Genomic DNA, 19,498 nt, shown 5'->3' on the forward strand with positions numbered 1-19,498 from the left:
CGTTAGGGGCGGTAGATTAGCTTAGAGATGTAGGTCTTGTTTTTTAAGCCAATATCCGGGTTTAAATCCCTATACGGACAAGTAACACATTATATGTATCTCTGAAACTGGAATACATGTGTACCATACACATTCACTACTACTACTACTACTACTACTACTACTACTACTACTACTACTACTACTACTACTGCTACTACTACTACTACTACTACTACTGCTGCTGCTGCTGCTGCTGCTCCTGCTCCTGCTACTGCTACTGCTACTACGGTTGCTGCTGCTATCGTAGGTATATACTATGGCTGTTACTGCTACTACTTCTGCTGCGACTACTACTACGAAGACGACGACGACGATGACCACGACGATGAGGATGCCGCCGACACCATGACGACGACGACTACTATTACTACCGCTCCAGGCCGAAGATCCCAGTTCAATTCCAACATGGGTACAATATGTGAAGCCCATTACCGGTGTCCTCCGCCGTGATATAGCTCAAATATTGTTAAAAGCTGCTTAAAGCCACTCTCTCTTCTGTGGCAGCTGGTTCTACTACTACTGGTTAAAGCGTTGTTTCCTCACACCCCAGTCCGGTTCGATTCCTAGCAGTGATATTGTGTGTAATTGCGGCTATTTTCTTTTGAGCGTGCCCGTTTATATGTCCAAAATACGAACCTCAATAACGCAAGCCTGAACAAGGCCTAGATGTTCGAAGCTCTCTTAGCTTTAAGATTATCGTAAATGTCATATATTGCGACCCAAGCGCCCATATTGTGATACGTAAGTTAAGTGTTTGACAGTAAGTGCCACTAATTAAATTAATTCTATTCTGAGAGGGAAATCTAGATAGCGAACATCGTCAGGACGCCAGTCTGTTAAAAGGATATGTATATTTTTTAAATGATCATTTAAACGATTAACTATTACATAAGAGACTTGTGCACGTCTTCTATTAACTCAACCTTTAAACAGATACCGAGTCACTTTGTTGTAATCACTGATGTTTGTCAGTCAGATTACTGTTTACACACGTCAGTCATCGCCTGTCAACAGATACAAACAGGGTCAATGGCTGGCCACTCGACCACCCGTTGTAATACTACACAGACGCCTGTGATTGTGCCGCAATATGAATTTGGCTATTGTGTTACTAATTAGTGTGGTAAATATGGGATTAGGGTGTTTAGTGGCTTATGTATGGTACACTTATATACTCTCCGTCAAGCTTGGCGTCATGACCTCGTACTGTCAGGTCGCTAAGATTAATCCACCTGACACTATCTTCGTGTTGCCCAAATCGAAGTGAAAATATATTTTTTTGCACTTATTATACTACCGAAATGGTAGAGTGAGTCAGTGAGTGAGTGAGTGAGTGAATATGGTTTTATGCCGATTCTAGCATTATTCCAGAAACATCTCGGCGGGGGACATCGGAAAAGCGCTTTACCCATGCGGGGAATCGAACCCGGGCCTTCGGTGTGACGAGTGAACACGTTAACCACAAGATAACCTCACCGGCAAGACTTTTATGAGTAAGGTTTGTCTTTGTTTTGGATGCTTTTTAACGCCGAGACAGCCCAGTGATAACGCAGACAGTCCAGTGATTGACGTTATACAATTCGATCGACGTGACTGGGATGTGACACTTTTCACAACCATCATAAAATAAGGAACTATCGAAGAAATTTTACATCCATTTTAAATGAAAAATGAATAAACAAGAAGCTTTTGGATGTCGATGTATTTTGATATGGAACTCATAGATGTATTTCGGACGATACCTCTTTCAGCTTCCAGCAGCGTTTTGATAACTTTGGTACATTTTGGTCAAATGCAGTTTACTTTATATAGTCAGACAGTATACTTTTATGACCACATTAAAGGAAATTAAAGATTCGTTATCTTACATGTTAGAACAACTCGTTATCATATACGTCACGACGACTAAATTAGATGACGCGACAACGATGATGATAATGATGGTGGTGGGTTTGGTCGTGATGATGATGATGATGATGATGATGATGATGATGATGATATCATTGAGAGGTAGTTTACTAGTAAAGATGAAGGAAAACCAAGTTCAAAGGATAATCAACATTTTATTGCAATGGATGCGATGTTTCGATATAGTTTCGGCATTCATTGCAATAAAGAAGTTGACTATCCATAGAACTCGGGTTTGCCACGGTGATGATGATGATGATGATGATGATGATGATGATGACGACGACGACCACCACCACCACCACGCACACACTCAGACTCAGCATAATACAGGGATATTCATAATCTTCTGTGAGAAGCTAGAAGACCGTGAGTTAATCCCACATGGCGCCAGTACAGTGTAATCTGCTGCATGCGGACTGAACCCTGCCTGGAGGCAGGTACATAGCAGTGATAACCCGTTATGTGTGAAGGTCAGCTGATAACGGTAACACCACATGGAGAAGGCGACATCAGCTGGGGTGAAGGAGGCACGCTTGCATTCTGCAGAGTCGGAGTAAGCAGATTGTGCAGTGAATGAGATGAGTGAGTGAGTGAGTGATTGCGGAAGAGAGATAGTCGCTTTAAGCAATATTCCAGCAATATCACAGCGGGGGATACCAGAAATGGACTAACCCACATTGTACCCACATGGGAAACGAACCCGTGTCTTCGTTGTGACTAGCGAACGCTTTAACCACTAGACCACCCAGCCGTCCTGACATGTTGAGAACCAGAAACACGTTGCAACTATGGCACCACATACCAGTTCCATGTTTACTACGCAATATAGAGCCATATGTTGTCATGGCGTCTGATATGCACTACCTCCCCCATAACTGATGACAAACGCAAACAGAGGAAGCAACACGAACGTTGCAACTGCGACAATAAAGCGCCGTCGGACCTGACCGAATGCTCATAGTCTGTTTCAGATTAAGCGTGAGTTGTCAGGCTGCACTAACGCGGATGTGTGATGTAATCCACGGGCAGGTTGCCATTCTTGTGTCGACCAAGTTGTACTGGTGCCAATGTTTGTCACGTTTCCGAAGCCGTGTCGAAGACGACAAGACTGACGGGATTTCAAGAAAATAGAGGAGGCAATAAGGAAGTTTTGAATCCCGGTCATTGCGGTTACACTATCAATGCCATAACCACACCAGATCTAGTGTCATTCTAGTGTCGCACAATCAGCGACACATCCACACCAGAACTAGTGTTATTCTAGTGTCGCACAATAAGCGCCACATCCACACCAGAACTAGTGTTATTCTAGTGTCGCACAATAAGCGCCACAACCACACCAAAACTAGTGTTACTCTAGTGTCGCACAATAAGCGCCACATCCACACCAAAACTAGTGTTACTCTAGTGTGGCACAATCAGTCACAACCACACCAGAACTAGTGTTATTCTAGTGTCGCACAATCAGTGCCACAACCACACCAGAACTAGTGTTATTCTAGTGTCGCACAATAAGCGCCACAACCACACCAGAACTAGTGTTACTCTAGTGTCGCACAATCAGTCACAACCACACCAGAACTAGTGTCATTCTAGTGTCGCACAATCAGTGCCACAACCACACCAGAACTAGTGTTATTCTAGTGTCGCACAATAAGCGCCACATCCACACCAGAACTAGTGTTATTCTAGAGTCGCACAATAAGCGCCACAACCACACCAAAACTAGTGTTATTCTAGTGTCGCACAATAAGCGCCACATCCACACCAAAACTAGTGTTACTCTAGTGTCGCACAATCAGTCACAACCACACCAGAACTAGTGTCATTCTAGTGTCGCACAATCAGTGCCACAACCACACCAGAACTAGTGTTATTCTAGTGTCGCACAATCAGTGCCACAACCACACCAGAACTAGTGTCACTCTAGTGTCGCACAATCAGTGCCACAACCACACCAGAACTAGTGTTATTTTAGTGTCGCACAATCAGTCACAACCACACCATAACTAGAGTTATTCTAGTGTCGCACAATCAGTCACAACCACGCCAGAACTAGTGTCATTCTAGTGTCGCACATTCTGAGTCACTACCACACCAGAACTAGTGTCATTCTAGTGTCGCACAATCAGCGCCACATCCACACCAGAACTAGTGTTATTCTAGTGTCGCACAATCAGTCACAACCACACCAGAACTAGTGTTATTCTAGTGTCGCACAATCAGTGCCACAACCACACCAGAACTAGTGTTATTCTAGTGTGGCACAATAAGCGCCACAACCACACCAGAACTAGTGTCATTTTAGTGTCACAAAATCAGTGCCATCTGTTCTAGCACTACTGTCATTTTAGTGTAGAACAATCACACACAACGACACGTCATTGTATCCCTGTTGCGAAGAACGATCCTCATGCTTTTGATCACTGGATTCACTGCTCCATACAGCTGTAATATGACCAAGTGCAGAGTTAAACACCACAAAAACAACCAACCGACTGCAGTCACTAAATGTACAGTAAGAGTCACTTCGAGGTCGCAAATAACAATTACGTGACCTCAATCTGCTAAACTAACGCTTTGTTTCTAACGGTACATATTTTAACTGAAACAAGCAAATGTGTGTAAACTGAAAATGAGATGAAAGAAAGTAAAAAGATTTGGGACTGTGAGGCAGACTAGCAATCAGCTTATCATCGAGCATTCCCAATTAAATAGCAGGTAGATATACTCTTTGAATTGTAATGTGTGTTTGTGATTCGCACATATAGAAACATGAGTCGAGCGAGGACGACAGGTCTTTCGCTCCCAAATGTTATTGCTCAGTGAAGGCGTTAAGCTTCAGTGGTTTCGATTTCATTCCTTCTCAGCGATTCCCGTTGTTGTGTGCATTATTTGCGGGTGGCTATGTATAGCTGAGTCACTGGGACGGTGTTACCTCCAGAAGAAATAACGTATACTGAACTACGGAAGAAACGCAACGTGTTATTTCACTCTTTCCTGTTCTCATTGTGTGTAGTAGAACATGAACAGTTTGAAGAGTCGTGTGTGTGTGTGTGTGTGTGTGTGTGTGTGTGTGTGTGCTTGTACTAGGTAATATAATGCTAGAGCAATGAGAAACAACGCCCAGTGTAACAAGGATACCCAGTCAGTCCAGAGCCGAAAAGTGCCCATGCTGCATAAAAAAATTAAATGTTTCTCGCATACATTTTGTTTAAATTTTTTATAGAAAAAAGTGACGAGGGCTGAACATAATTATATTTTTTTCATCAGAAATACAACTGGGGAAGTTTAGCACGTGTTAGATTCAGTCATAAGTCGTAGATTCAGTCACACTCTTTCTTACAGACACTCATTCTTATAGAGGACAAATGAATGATCGGGACACAGCCAAGTCAATATTATTTTGTAAAATGGCAACAAAACATTGTTACGCGCACAAATAAAAGTGACGCGTAAATGCCCGAGAAACATTTCAATTTTTTAAATTTGGCCTTAGTAAAAGCGGCGTAAAACCACATGCACTCACTCACTCTGAAATGTTCACTTTTCTGTGCCACCTGTACTAGTTAGTGTCAATCTGTTATGCTATGTTATATCACTAGACCTCACCCAAACTAACAGTCCAATGCATGATCTCAGTTTTACTCTACTAGCAGTAGATCTCATACTCCTCGTTGTAAGGACGAACCGATGTCAATGCATCACGACATAAAACTATGCACTACATGTGACTCGTATTCAAAATGTCATCATGTTGCAGAGAACTAAAACTCGGTGTCCTGCATAATTCAATGATTATTATTTCCATCCCATTATAAGAAATATCACCTACAGATTCGCAACCACAGCTTATTGTCCGGAAGTGACGTCACCACATCCACCTATGTTTAACACAGTTCAAGGTGTAGCCTTGTGGTTAACGCGTTCTTTTGTCATGCCAAACACCTGAGTGCGATTCCCCATACGGGTGCAATTTGAGAGGCTCATTTCTGGTGTCCCTCTCAGTGATATTGATACAAGCGGTATAAAACAATACTCACTAATGTAACAAAGATAAAGAGTATCCTTGTCACTGAAACGTTCACTCGTCATGCCGAAGACCAACATGGTTTGATTCCAACATGGGTACAAATTGCGAAGCCCATTTCTGGTGTGCACCAAACATTGCTGGAATATTGCCAAAAACGTTGTAAAGCTAAATTCACTCACTGCCTGCTTCACAATAACCAGCACATCAACTTCGACCACATAGGGTTGTCAAGGTATTATAGGATGAGCCTTGAGTTACAAACGTCTTACTCTACTTCCTCTCTGATCAGTATTTAAGTGCGGTCAGTGATTTGTATTGCAGCTGATCAGATTACCACCAGAAGCATTAGCTGGCATATTCGATTACCGGCACACTTGTGTATATCAGACGTCTTTGACCTTTGCCCACATCAACTTTGACACAATTAAAATGCATGAATTATAATCTTTTCTGAAAACATACGACAGTACTATCACAAACAGTGATCTTCTTATACCACTGTGCACGGTATCGACTATCGAGTTACCATTATACCTAAGGAAATAGTAAGTGAGTTTAGTTTTACACGTCACTCAGCAATATTCCAGCTTTACCGTGACGGTCTGTATATAGTAAAATGAGGACCAGACAGTCCAGTGACTAACAGAATGAGCATCGATTTACGCAAATGAGACTCAATAACATGTGTCAGGCAAGTCAGCCAGCCTAACCACCCGATCCCGTTAGACGAATCTTAAGACAAGTATGGGTCACTGAAGATCAATTCCAGCCCGGACCTGCATTGGTCCCTAAGGAGGTGGAGAGTCATATTTTAGGATTTGTATTGACGGCATCGTATTAACTGACGGGTTTTACTTAAAGTCAACGGCGCCGCAATTCTGTATTCCGAATCCGATCTTCTGTCTGATACCGTCACTGGACTGGCGGTTTGAGCGAGTAAGTAGGGTTTATGCCGCCTTTAGCAATAATCCAGCAATATCATGCCAGGGGACACCAGAAATGGGCTCCACACACTGTGCCCATATTGGGAATCGAACCCGGACCTACGGCGTGACGAGCCAACGCTTTAACCACCGCTCCTCTTTTAATTATTGTCATGGTATAAAACAACATTAAATCCCGGCTCCACAAAGAAGCATCGAACATTCTTTCTGGTATGGTAGACCCGTGAAGGTCCTGGGGTAGAATATTCATTCAGCAACCCATACTTGCCATAAAAGGTGTCTATGCTTGTCGTAAGAGGCGACCAACGGGATCGACTTGGTTGACACATGTCATCGGTTCCCAATTGGTCACTGGATTGTCTGGTCCAGACTCGATTATTTACAGACTGTCGCCATATAGCTGGAATATTGCTGAGTGCGGTGTAAAACTAAACTCACTCACTCACTCTGGTATGGTAAATATAATGCGTGGCCAGTTTTGAAGCCGCTGTTTATTGGCGATTTGGGCTGTAATTAGTCACTATTGGCATGTACCAGAAGTGTCCTCTGAAGCTGGGAGACATTACAGTGTCTGGTTACTGTCGTTCTTGAGACCATACTCCCAAAACACGATAACAAATCTGATATTTAATTTTGTATGTACAAGTAAAAAACCCTGCAATTAACACAAGCCCCTAAAATGAAAGTCACTATTTTGCTGGTTACTGAATGCCTTTCTTCGTCTCAATGCAACAGGAACTTGACGTTATGGTGTTAACGGAAAACGGCGAGGGAATCCGAGTACCAATGGTTGAGAAAAATAACATTCCATAGAAATGTCCTTTCAACGATCAGCTTAATTGATAGCCTAGTTTTGAGATGCCCCCTCACGCACTGCTTAATGTCATTTGATCATATTTACATAGATACTTGTAATGATCAAATGCAGTGCTGCGCATCTATTTTGAAAGTAAACAAGCAGACACCATCTGCAGCAACACCGCCAATGCTCAGTCAAGACGAGGAAATGTTACCGGGTAAGCTGTCAGTGTATTTTGCCTTTACTCAAGCATCGTTGGTATTCAGGATGAGAATAGTGAGTGAGTAATGTTTTACGCCGCTTTTGGCATTGTTCCACTAATGCCACAGACATGAAAAGGCTTTGCACATTGCACCCATGTAGAGAATCGAACTCGAGTCTTTGGCGTGATGAGCGAAAGCTATAACCACAAGGCTACACCACCGCCACCTGAAGAGTTAGGTTCCCAGGGTTGCATCTAGTCGTAAGGAAACTAATGGGGATCGGAATGTCAAAATGTGTGATAGATATGGCTGATTATTGTCACCAACCATCGTTTAATACTCAAGAAGAACTCATACTTGTAAGAGTATGACTAACGGGATCAGGTGGTCAGACTCGCCGACTTGGTTGACACATGTCATCGTATCCTAGCTGATCGATGTTCATGCTGTTGATCACTGGATTGTCTGGTCCATACTCGATTATTAACAGCCCACCGCCATACAGTTATAATATTGTCGAGTGCGGTTTTAAACAATTAACAAAAACAACAAATAATTCATAGCTAGGACGCAGTCATTTGGACTATTTCCAACTGTGTGGCTCAAAATTCACTGAATCAGTCCGTGGTATATGCAGCATATTTAACATGAATGATGAATCAGTATTATTTTGCGCCGCCTTTAGTAGTATTCAAGTAATAACAAGTTGGGGAACACCAGAGGTGGCTTCTCATATTGTGGAATCGACCAGGAATTTTCAGCGTCACGAACGAACGTTGCAACCACTGGGCCATCCACCATATCTGAACGTTTTCTGGAATATTACCGAGGCTGGCATAAAACAGCATTCACCACTAGCTTATTCAACACATGTGAAGCAGATCGAATATTCGTTTGTTTACAAGCATGACACTTGTAGGTCAGAGTGATTTTGATTTCAGTTCAGTGACACGAATAGGCTCCACAGCTCTAACAGAATACATTCATGATACAGTGAATGAAAACCAACACTCGACAAAGGCATATGTTTGGAAGAGGCCTTTCGCGAATCGGGTCTCGGATTTGGTGTTTGGCTTGATGTCATGTCAATACTCCGACGACGGGGACGGCAGTCCACATCATCAATCACCTGATTATCGTGTCGATGCTGTTTATAATGCGTCGGTTGGACCGTTAATACGTGGACACAAGCAGTCGACCTGATATTGTATCAGTGTTAGGAGCTTAGTGTAAGTCAGTCACGCTTGGCATTTTCAAAATGGATCTAATACGGTTACGTTCATATAATACTTAACATTGTTATGATTTTTAGCACGTTACCAGTCGCCAGCAGATCATTCTAGGACCAACTGTGTCAAGGAAAGTCATCAGAGATTTTTTTTTACCAAAAGTTGTCTCCAGTCGGTCTCCAAGCTGGCCGGTCGTGGCCGGTGGCCTAAAACCGTTATCTTTCGCACGCGTGTGCCAGGACATTCCCTTCTTAATGGACAGTGAAGTCGACAGTGCTGTATCGCACCCACAACTGATATGGGACTGTGATTATGAAAAGGACTATAGGCCTACAGCTGATATGAATACTCAGGTGTAGATGTCAGTTCTGGATTTGGCTATCGACTATATACAATATGGCGTCTATTGGGGACATTCCTACCACAATTGTAACCGAGTTTCTTAATTCCGATACCAGGGAAACGAGTCTTGTCGACGCAGAGGATCCTAAAAAAGTCAAGGTAGGACTTGATGGTATTTATGCTTCAAATCGTCATTATTTCATGCAAGACGTGCATTCCGCCACACGTGGAAGTCGTACTCCCCTTTGGTGCCATTGCAGTGAAACATGTCCCAGTAGTAACACGCATTGAAAGAACTCCACCAATTTGATACGTGGGAGAGCTGCTCAAAAGGGCTAGGTTCGTTTGAAGCGAGATTTGTTGCGGGTGGCGATTGAGAATACTTTGTACGTAGAATCCAAGAATTCTTCTTGTTTTCGTTTGTGTATTGCCGCACATTTTGGCAAGCATGAAAAGCGTGCAAAACGTGACGGTTATTTATAGCAAGGTGATTTTATCGTCTGCGCGTGCTTCTCTTAGCGTTTTCAACGCTTTGTTACACATATTGAAAGAACGGCATTATCAGTGTTGTACAGGAACGACCATCCGATTGCGCTAACCGCCCCACAGCTGATTCCAACGCAGTTCAAATGATGTGATGAAAGGCGCACTTCTTGTTCACAAAGTGCTTGTAAAAAGTGCTTATACGTCGTGACATACGGAGGTAAACGATAAACTCTCTTGTCAGTTAAAATAATTCTTAGGGGGCGGTATGTGCCGTTAGGTTTAGGCGCACGAATTCTCTACTGGTTCTGAAATGGTTAAGTACTATTCTTTATGCGACAAAGGTAGTGTTTTAAACCGTAGAACACAGTTCCAGTGGTAGCCTCATGTGCTCATGTTTTGCCAAAGTGGCAAGACATCTGATTATCAACAAAACTGTCTCATGAGATTTTGTTATGGGAATCAGAAAGGCTAGAATCATATGGCTGTGACTAGTGAGAAAATAATTCCAGCAACAGCTTGATAAGATGATAAGTTATTGGTTGTATGTTTATCTATCAATATTTTTATTTTTTTTAAAACCGATCCTAGTTGTGATAAAGAAGAAAAACTCAATTTGTAAAGACAAGTTTCAGTGAACTCTTAGAGTTTGTTAAGAGGCACAGTGAGATTTAAGTCTTTACAACCTTAAATGAAGGTACCTTCAGAAAAATGAGGATTTAAAAAAAAATTGCAAGTAGATTTACAAGTATAAACAAACACAATTTTTGCTCAATTGCTAGGGCAATAATTTTTATTAAATCTATTCCGGAAAATATATTCACAATAATACTTATAGATGTAATGAAAAACCGATGGAAAAATCTTATGAAGTGTCAAATTTGGTGTTAAAATACCGTAATTAGAATGATGAGTGTCAATTAAAATATGATTAAAAGTTAGCAAAAAATCAATAGTCTGTGTAAAGAAAAATATATATGGTGATTGGAGTTTTTGAAGTTTGAGTATATGAATGTTCAGCTTTTCACTGTATCAGGGACAGTGATGAAATATGTCTGTGAAACTGAGGTCAGGTGGAATGTGAGATGAAGATGTTTCTGTTGTCCAAGCCTGAAGGATGATAAATGCTCATGCTGCTGATCATTTGATTGTCTGGTCCAGACTCGATGTTGCTGTATGTGGCGTAAAACTAAACTCACTCACTCACTCACTGAAGGATGATAAGCATAGCATCTCCAAGACTCTTACAGAAAATGTACAGTCTGAGTTGCGTGTGATGTGAACTCTCCAAGGTCCAGTGGATACGTCTTTTCAGTGAGTGAGTGAGTTCAGTTTTATGCTGCACCCAGCAATATTCCAGCTATATTGTAGTGGTCTGTAAATAACTGAGTCTGGACCAGACAATCCAGTGATCAACAGCATAAGCATCGATCTGCGCAATTGGGAACCGATGATATGCCCCTCTGACGACAACCATAGTTGCCTTATGGCAAGCATGGGTTCCTTGAAGCCTGTTCTAATCTGGAACTTCATGTCGTTTCAATAGACAATACATGTTTACCTGCCTTTTGCTTGTTTATGGAAATAAGGATTGATTAGTTCTTATATAGAATAGGTATCCATGTTTAGCTGTGTCATGATATCTTGATGGGTGACACTGTGAGAACATCTCAGAGTCAGTGTCATTCCACATTAAGTGAATGAAGTGATGCCTAGATTGTGTCATATCAGCAGTAGTAACAGATGATTCTTGATGTTACCATTTCTGGCGCTTTGCATTGTGCAGATAGAACACTTATTGGTTGGCTAAGTGTCAGTACCATTCCATGTTAAATTGATGGTTCAATGCCCAGGTTATGTCATTCCAGAAATAATGACAGATGTTACTTGATGTTACCCTGCCTGGTCCTTAGCACTAGGCTGTTGAAACATTTACTGGCTATCTCAGAATCGGTGCAATGGATGAAGTAACAAACTCCCATACCTCTTCTTGATGTAATTATCTCTAGGCATAATTATTCCTTCCTTGGGCCGTAGTTTCTGCATCCATTCTTTGTGGTACATTTGTGCTTACTAGGAGCATAATAAGGCATTGTGTAGTACCCAGTGAAAGTATGTTCTGGACTTGGACAGGTTATATAGCAGACACTTATTGTGATATACACATATCAGATATGTGCCGATAATTGTGACAAGTCAAATGCAAATATCCTGTAGTGTATTAATGGATCGAGGTTTGAGGAGCACTTGAAAGCTCTTGAAAGCAATGGCTGTTATCTGTAGGTAGTGTACTGGCCTGCACAGAGAAGATATATTATTATCTCATACCATAGTCAGGGACTTTCCATCTCAGAGTGCTGTAAAGGATCCATATTTCCCATTATCCTGGGTCATTCCACAAAGCATTCGCAGTGCTACAATTGTCATTATTCCAGTACTTCAACGTAGATTAAAGTGGCTGTGTCAGTCGCATGTATTTGTGAGGCTGAGCCATCTAATCTGTGTAAGGATTATGTGAATGCATGTAAGGATTATGTGAATATGTGTAAGGATTATGTGAATGTAGCTATGTCAGTTGAATGTATTTGTGAGGCTGAGCTGTCGATTCTGTGAAAGTATTATGTGAATGCACATAAGGATTATGTGAATATGTGTAAGGATTATGTGAATGCATGCACGTATTATGTGAATGCATGTAAGGATTGTGTGAATGTGTGTAAGGATTAGGTTGTAGGGTCTGACACAGAAGGGAATGAGTGTCCTTACCAGTGCTATGTAAGGTGAAGGTGTTGGAGAGGTTGACGAAATTCTCGCTCCTTCAGATGTTTTCACTGAATGATATGTGATACAATAACATCGTTAATGAATATGATCATAATGAGTCTTTTGATTGTAGTGTCAGTCTGTAGATTAGTCTTCAGACTGCATTCTGAGAGTTCAGAAAATTGGTTCATTTTTGAAGGTCGATATTGTAGGTTCATATAGGTTCAATTTGTTGATTCAGATTGTTGGTTCACTTTTATGGATTTAGACAGTAGATTTCACACTATGGGTTTAGACACAGTTTGTTTAGTGGGTTCAGATGAAAGATTCTTTGCATAGGTTCAGATTGAAGGTTTATGGGATAAGATCAGATGGTAGTTTCATATTATGCAGGGATGGAAATAACATTAAAATTGCTACTGTATTCCTATACAGAGGCACATATACTAAGCATCAAAAGAAACGTCAGGTTGGTAGTTTCCTTACTGCGACCATAAAACTGAAAACTTAGCAAATGTTATGATTGTATTTTTTGGTCAGAAAATCAAGCTTTACGTGACAAAAACCATTTGTCTCCAAACACAAATTCGAACCCAGGAAAGGTCCACCAAAACGTAGCATGAACATGAAGAGGGTACGGTGTTCTGCATGCAGTGCATGCATCAAATGCTGCACATGCTTTTCTCTTGATCCAGCCCTATAAAATGCACCTCCAAACTTGGTTGAAACATTAACGTCAAAACGTCAGCAGGATGCCACATCTTACGTCAGCTCAGAGGAACCAAGCCATTGGACGACTAGAAGCTGGTCACACTGCCCAAGCCGTTGCTAACCACTTCCATGTTAATGTTCGGACCATCTACAGGTTTCAGGAACGCTTCCGGACCACCAACACCACAGACGACCGTCCCCGCACCGGTAGACCAAGGGTCACCACGAGACGTCAAGATCGCCACATTGTGCGACGCCACGTACAGACTCCTTTCCAACAGGCCTCTGAGACAGCACGTCAGACAATTGGGACATATGGGCGACCGCTCAGCAGTTCCACTGTACGCCGACGTCTTAGCAGCAGTAACCTTCAGTGCCGCAGACCTTACCATGGACCAATCCTCACGCCACGTCATCGCCGTGAACGTCTACAGTTTGCCCAGTACCGTCAAAACTGGAGACACAGACAGTGGAGAACTGCTCTCTTCACAGATGAGAGTCGGTACTGCATTTCTACGGCAGATGGCAGAACAAGAATTTGGCGACGTCGCGGCCAGCGTTACGTTAGAGTATGTGATGGAAAGGGACGCATGGGGAGGTGCCAGCATCATGGTTTGGGGGGGGAATTGGCCTAAACCAGAGAGTTGGTCCTGTGGTATTCCAGAATCTTGGTCCTGGAAGAGGAGGCGGCATCACAGCAGCGCGTTACATTGACCAAGCCCTCAGACCCCACGTTATACCACATTTTGCTCGTCACCGTAACGTGTTTCAGCACGATAATGCCAGAGCCCACACTGCAAGGGCTACACGGGACTTCCTACAGCAGAATGGTGTCAATGTAATGCAGTGGCCAGCCCTAAGTCCCGATTTAAATCCAATTGAACACCTTTGGGACGAAATTCAAAGGCGGTTGAATGACGTCATCCCAAGACCAAACACAGCTGATTTACTGCGTCAAGCCTTCCTAAGAGTGTGGAACCAGGTGCCCATGGCATTCATCAATCGACTTGTGCACTCCATGCCTCGACGTTGTGCTGCGGTCATTGCCTCCCGTGGTGGTACTGAAGTCAGGACTCTGTTTGGACATTAAACGTTAACGTATTCCAATGAAATGCTGGTTAGTTATTCATCAATGTGTGTAGAAACTGTAAACAAAACCGTTTTTCCATACACTTATTGCATCACATTCTGTAATGAATTGAATAAAGTGCCTGTCAAATTTGGAATATCTACTGATGTTTCTTTTGATGCTTAGTATATATAACCACTTGCCCTGAAAATATTTCCGGATGCTTTCCTTGATGATTTTTTAAATAAGCAACATAATTAACATTTGAAACTCATCTAGACACAGGTATTGCATCATATACAAATTTGCTTGCCCAACAGAAAACAACACTGGACTGGGACATGAGGCAATGGGTTATTTCCGCCCCTACTAAGGGGTTTTGTTTTGTGGTTATTTTGCTTTTTAATTTTTATTTTCCATGTATATTCCTTTCACATGTTGCACTACCCAATCACCGTCATACAGTCACAAGCTAATGCATCATACAGAGTTTAATAAATAATTCACAGGTTTGGTTGTAGTATACATAGCACATGCAGTATACAATAATCATCTTACATTCCAAAGTTGGTACACGATACAGATATCCACAGATAATTCCAATGTCATGTTGTACTTATGGCTTCACACTGGAGGGTTTTTATTGTCGGCTCAAACCAGAGATTATATACCGACGGTGTCTGGTTCAAACAGTTGGTCCAGTTTTGTAGGTTCATAGTGTGAGTCAGCCTGGAAGTTTTGGTCTGGGGTTCCTTCTAGAGCCACTTCTACAGAGTACATAAAGAATTTACAAAAAATATATGGAATAATTACAACAAAAAATGAATGCTGATGATAATTAATACAAAGGTACGTTGCATGCATCATGACTCCTTCCAACATTTGATGAATTGATAATATGAAAGGTAGATGGTATGAAGGACTGTCAAGCTCTGTTTACTGATGACTGAATTAATTAGTTTACATGCAGAGGCAACCATGTGGAATGTCGCTGATAAAACTCTGGAACGAACTTGGTTACAGTTTATATTAACATGGTTAACTTTTTCACTGCCATCATAGGAGGCATAATTTTGCTCGTAAAAATTCATACATTGATCTATATGATAATGTGGGATTTACCTGGATATACCTGATCTGCATGTCTGGACTCAAATAATAATAATGAGAATATTTATAATGCACCTTCTCCAGGCTAGATATCTGCAGTACCCATTTCTGCTGGTGAACAGAGGCAATTTATCACCTTGTGGGGCAGGACAAGAAACTAGAAGTCCTAGAAACTCTCCAGTGTCAAGCTGTGAAACACAGTCCACCCATCCACAGACTCGAGCTCAGCGTTGCTTACGTTCAGTTGATTTGTGACCTGAGCGCTAAGCGCAGGACCAAGGCAATAATTAAGCTCTAAAACATTCAATATTTTAGGACTGAAGATAGTACACAATTAGAATGCTACCCTTATTATCAGATATTGAAGGCATTGGGTAGGGTAGCTTAGTGGTTAGTGTTTGCTTCTCATCATGGAGACCCTGGTTTGATTCCCCACATGGCTACAATATGTGAAGTCTATTTCTGGTGTGCCCTGTAATGACTTAGGTAGATGACCAGATGGTGGCCACATGAATACATGCAAACACTTACTAGTGGGTACAGCAGTAATTTGGACAAAGTGCTGTGACTGTGTGCCCCAGATCACACAGCTGTGAATGGGTACCTCAATTGTTTGATCCCAAGGGAGTTGAGATTGAAAAATATCAGGCACGATTTGTATGATCCAAAAGAGCTGAGATTGAAAAATATGATGTGTCGTTGAGATTCACGTCCAATGATCAAGGGAAAACAAAGCACTTTGAGCATGCATGTACATGGGATGGACTGTGTAAGTACCTATATAATATGATAATAATCTAGCTGGATTCAATTGATAAAAGCAGTGTAAAACCAAACTCTCTCACATAACTAAATTATGTACCTAACTTCACAAAATGTAATATTTACTTTCTGCTACATCTACCAGAATAGAAAACCAATTAAGTGTACCATGCGAACCACAGTTATTAGTAGTCATGCTTACTTGCATCCAACAGGAATCAGTAATGTAAACGTGGTACATTCACAATTGTTATGCATATTTTGTATCTGGAAAAAAATGATAATGAAATAGTTCCATGTGGTAATTAAGCAATAACAAATAATGAAGGGGAACTCTGCATATAACTGGGTAGGGGGCAATGCTCAAACAGCAGAATGGTAGTTAGTCCTTAAGTGAATAGTCTGAGGTATATGCCATGAACAATGTCGTTTGTGTCATGCCATAGTGGGGCCATTACTCACCTAGTACAGATGTGATGAAACTTGATACAAGAATATATATCATTAATTTCACTCGACAGTAGCTTGCATATATATTCTTTATACATAAGTCGGAATAATATGTTGGAATTCAGCGTGTCACACAAGCCTTGTCCAAAATATATTTTCAAGGCATCATATGACCCAATATATTTTTTGTCTGTATATACATTTATTTTGTTTTTAGAAGCCAGTGAGGGGACTGGTAAGCAAATGGTTGTTTTCAGAATAACATTTCAGCTGAATACTCCAAATGTTATGATATCAGTATCTTGTGAACTGATGTTTGATCTCTCATTGGGATGCATTGTGGTGTTAATAATATTGATAATGACAGAGCTCCAGATAACAGCTGTATCGGTGCATGTACGGATAAAAATTATACATGATACGATAGGAAAAAAGCAGAAAATGTAGCAGATACATACCACAGCAGTGGTATGCAGTCTTAGAATCATTTACAGATGTATTTATCTGAAATGTTTATTTATTGTTTATTGACGTGTTTACACAAGAGAAGCAATGCTGAGGTGCATATATGAAATGAAACACAAGATTTACTTACATGCCATTAAATTCCATTCAGTACTCTTAACTATTCCGAGTACTGTTATATTGAAAAACAAGGCATGCATACTCCTCATGTTGAAAAATTATCTGGAGCCTTGTGATGATGATGATGATGATGATGATGATGATGATGATGATGATGTAACACATTCCATTCCAACTAAATTCTCTGAAAAATTTACTCAGTTTCATTGTCACAACATGAAATGACAACTGATCTTTAGAGTCAAATAAAAATGACCACTGCAGTAGTTTGGGGAAATGGTTAAAATCTCATAATTGATGATTTGGTTCCTTACATCCAGTCAGTCATAAAAATGTTTGGTTGGTGTTATTCAATTTTCCTGTTATGTTTGTTGATGCTCAGGTTTTAGTGTGTTTTTTATTTATTTATTTTTTTTGCAGAACTGCTCAACTAGTAGGTTACATAAATTGCGTGGCATTTTAAGATAAGTTCAGTCATGACTTGGAATGAACTTGTAGTGCTAATGAAATGTAAATTTAATAACAGACAAAACCAGTCTTGTGGAAAATATTTTTCATGCAAACAAATGTTCCAAAATTGTTCGTGTTCAATTATGAGAAAAACATGATCGATTGATTCATTGTGTAGTCACTGCGACAAATCTTTTATTTTTTTAAATAGTCAGACCACCTCTACACTGCAGTCATTATAAATATGGTTGTCTGGTATAGCAGGGAGGAAAAAGCTTTCAGTCACTGTGTGATGAAAGGGTTTTCTAAAGTACAGAGTTGAATCCCTTTGTCATGCTAGGATTTGCTACTTGTTGATTTGCGAAATTTTATAAGAAAATGGGTACAATCAACCTAGGCTGGTCATAAAAGGCGACCTGATGGATTATGTTGCCAGGCTTGGTGATCTTGTTGATTGCATGTCAGAGTAACCCAGTGGTAGATTGATGCTCATCAGGTCAGCCACTGAATTGTCTTGTCCAGACTCAAATGTTATGGAATGATACGAAGTATGATGTAAAGAACAAACAGTGTATTGACTTGAATGTCAGATTTAATCACTTTCCTTTGTTAAGTACCTAACACCTTACTTGTATTTTAAGTAGCACTGTCCCCATTTTGGTTAAGTTGGGCACTTTTGGATCATCAGGTCAACAATAAGCTAACAAGCACTAACAGAACATGAAGTGCTAAAGGTGACATAAAGTGATATCTGACAAGCCTAAAACTCTCTGCCAAATTCAAGGTTAGTGAAAACAGAGAGAGTGTACTATCTACAAAGTCAGATATGTGAGCAAAGTTTGATGACCATTCAAGAGCGGTTATTTCTCGAGAACTGTGAGTGAGGTCACTTATCAGCTATGTACCCTATCCTGCCTAGCATGCGAGGTATTAAAGGAGATCCGAGGCCAAACAGAAGACTCACCTAAGGCTTTTTGTGTTTTCACTAACTTCTCAAACTTCCAGTACAGTGTACCAACAGCAATGTATTTTAGAATATTTAGACGTTAGAATTTTCAGTGGAACTGAACTATACACCCCTCTCCCCCAGAAAACCAACCCCACCACATCCCCCCAAAAAACAAACTCCCCACCCCCCAAAAAAAGAAAAAACCCAAAAAAAACCCGGAAACAAACATACAACAACAAAAAAATATTTTGCAAAAATTTGAATGTCTCTCTTTCTGATTGTTTTTGGTTCATAGACAATGAAATTCATGAAATCAGTCATCACTGAAAACCTTGACTCTCTTCTTATGACTGTGACAGCTTCTTTGCTATCATTGCTATAGCTGATGTCACCATTTGCTTCTTCACTTTCATTAGCCATGCATTTCGGCGAACCCCTTCCAAAAAAGATCATAGTGTCGACTGCTTTCGAGTTGCCATCTGACATGTGCTTTGAAAGCCAGTCATAGCCACTCATATCACATCACTCACTCATAGCGCCAGACAGAGAGGACACGAGTTATTGAATCACATGCTCAGCCAATCAGAATAATCAGAACATCGGCATGTCAAGGTTACTTTGGTGACTTCAATACATAGATCAGAGGGATTTCCATTACCATTT

At 41.0% G+C, this 19,498-nt stretch overlaps 1 protein-coding gene across 2 annotated transcripts in view; it reads left to right on the forward strand.

The window, feature by feature from the left end:
* Window positions 1-9,531: 9,531 nt before the first annotated feature.
* Window positions 9,532-19,498, forward strand: part of LOC137258099 (H(+)/Cl(-) exchange transporter 7-like) — a 144,632-nt gene continuing 134,665 nt past the window's right edge. For both annotated transcript variants that reach the window (XM_067795659.1, XM_067795658.1), the window contains exon 1: window positions 9,532-9,662. In XM_067795659.1, coding sequence (XP_067651760.1) covers window positions 9,558-9,662 — 105 coding nt within the window. In that variant the 5' untranslated portion in view covers window positions 9,532-9,557. The remainder of the gene's footprint in view (window positions 9,663-19,498) is intronic.

This window comes from Haliotis asinina, chromosome 12 (genome assembly GCF_037392515.1).
Source record: "Haliotis asinina isolate JCU_RB_2024 chromosome 12, JCU_Hal_asi_v2, whole genome shotgun sequence".
NCBI lineage: Eukaryota > Metazoa > Mollusca > Gastropoda > Lepetellida > Haliotidae > Haliotis > Haliotis asinina.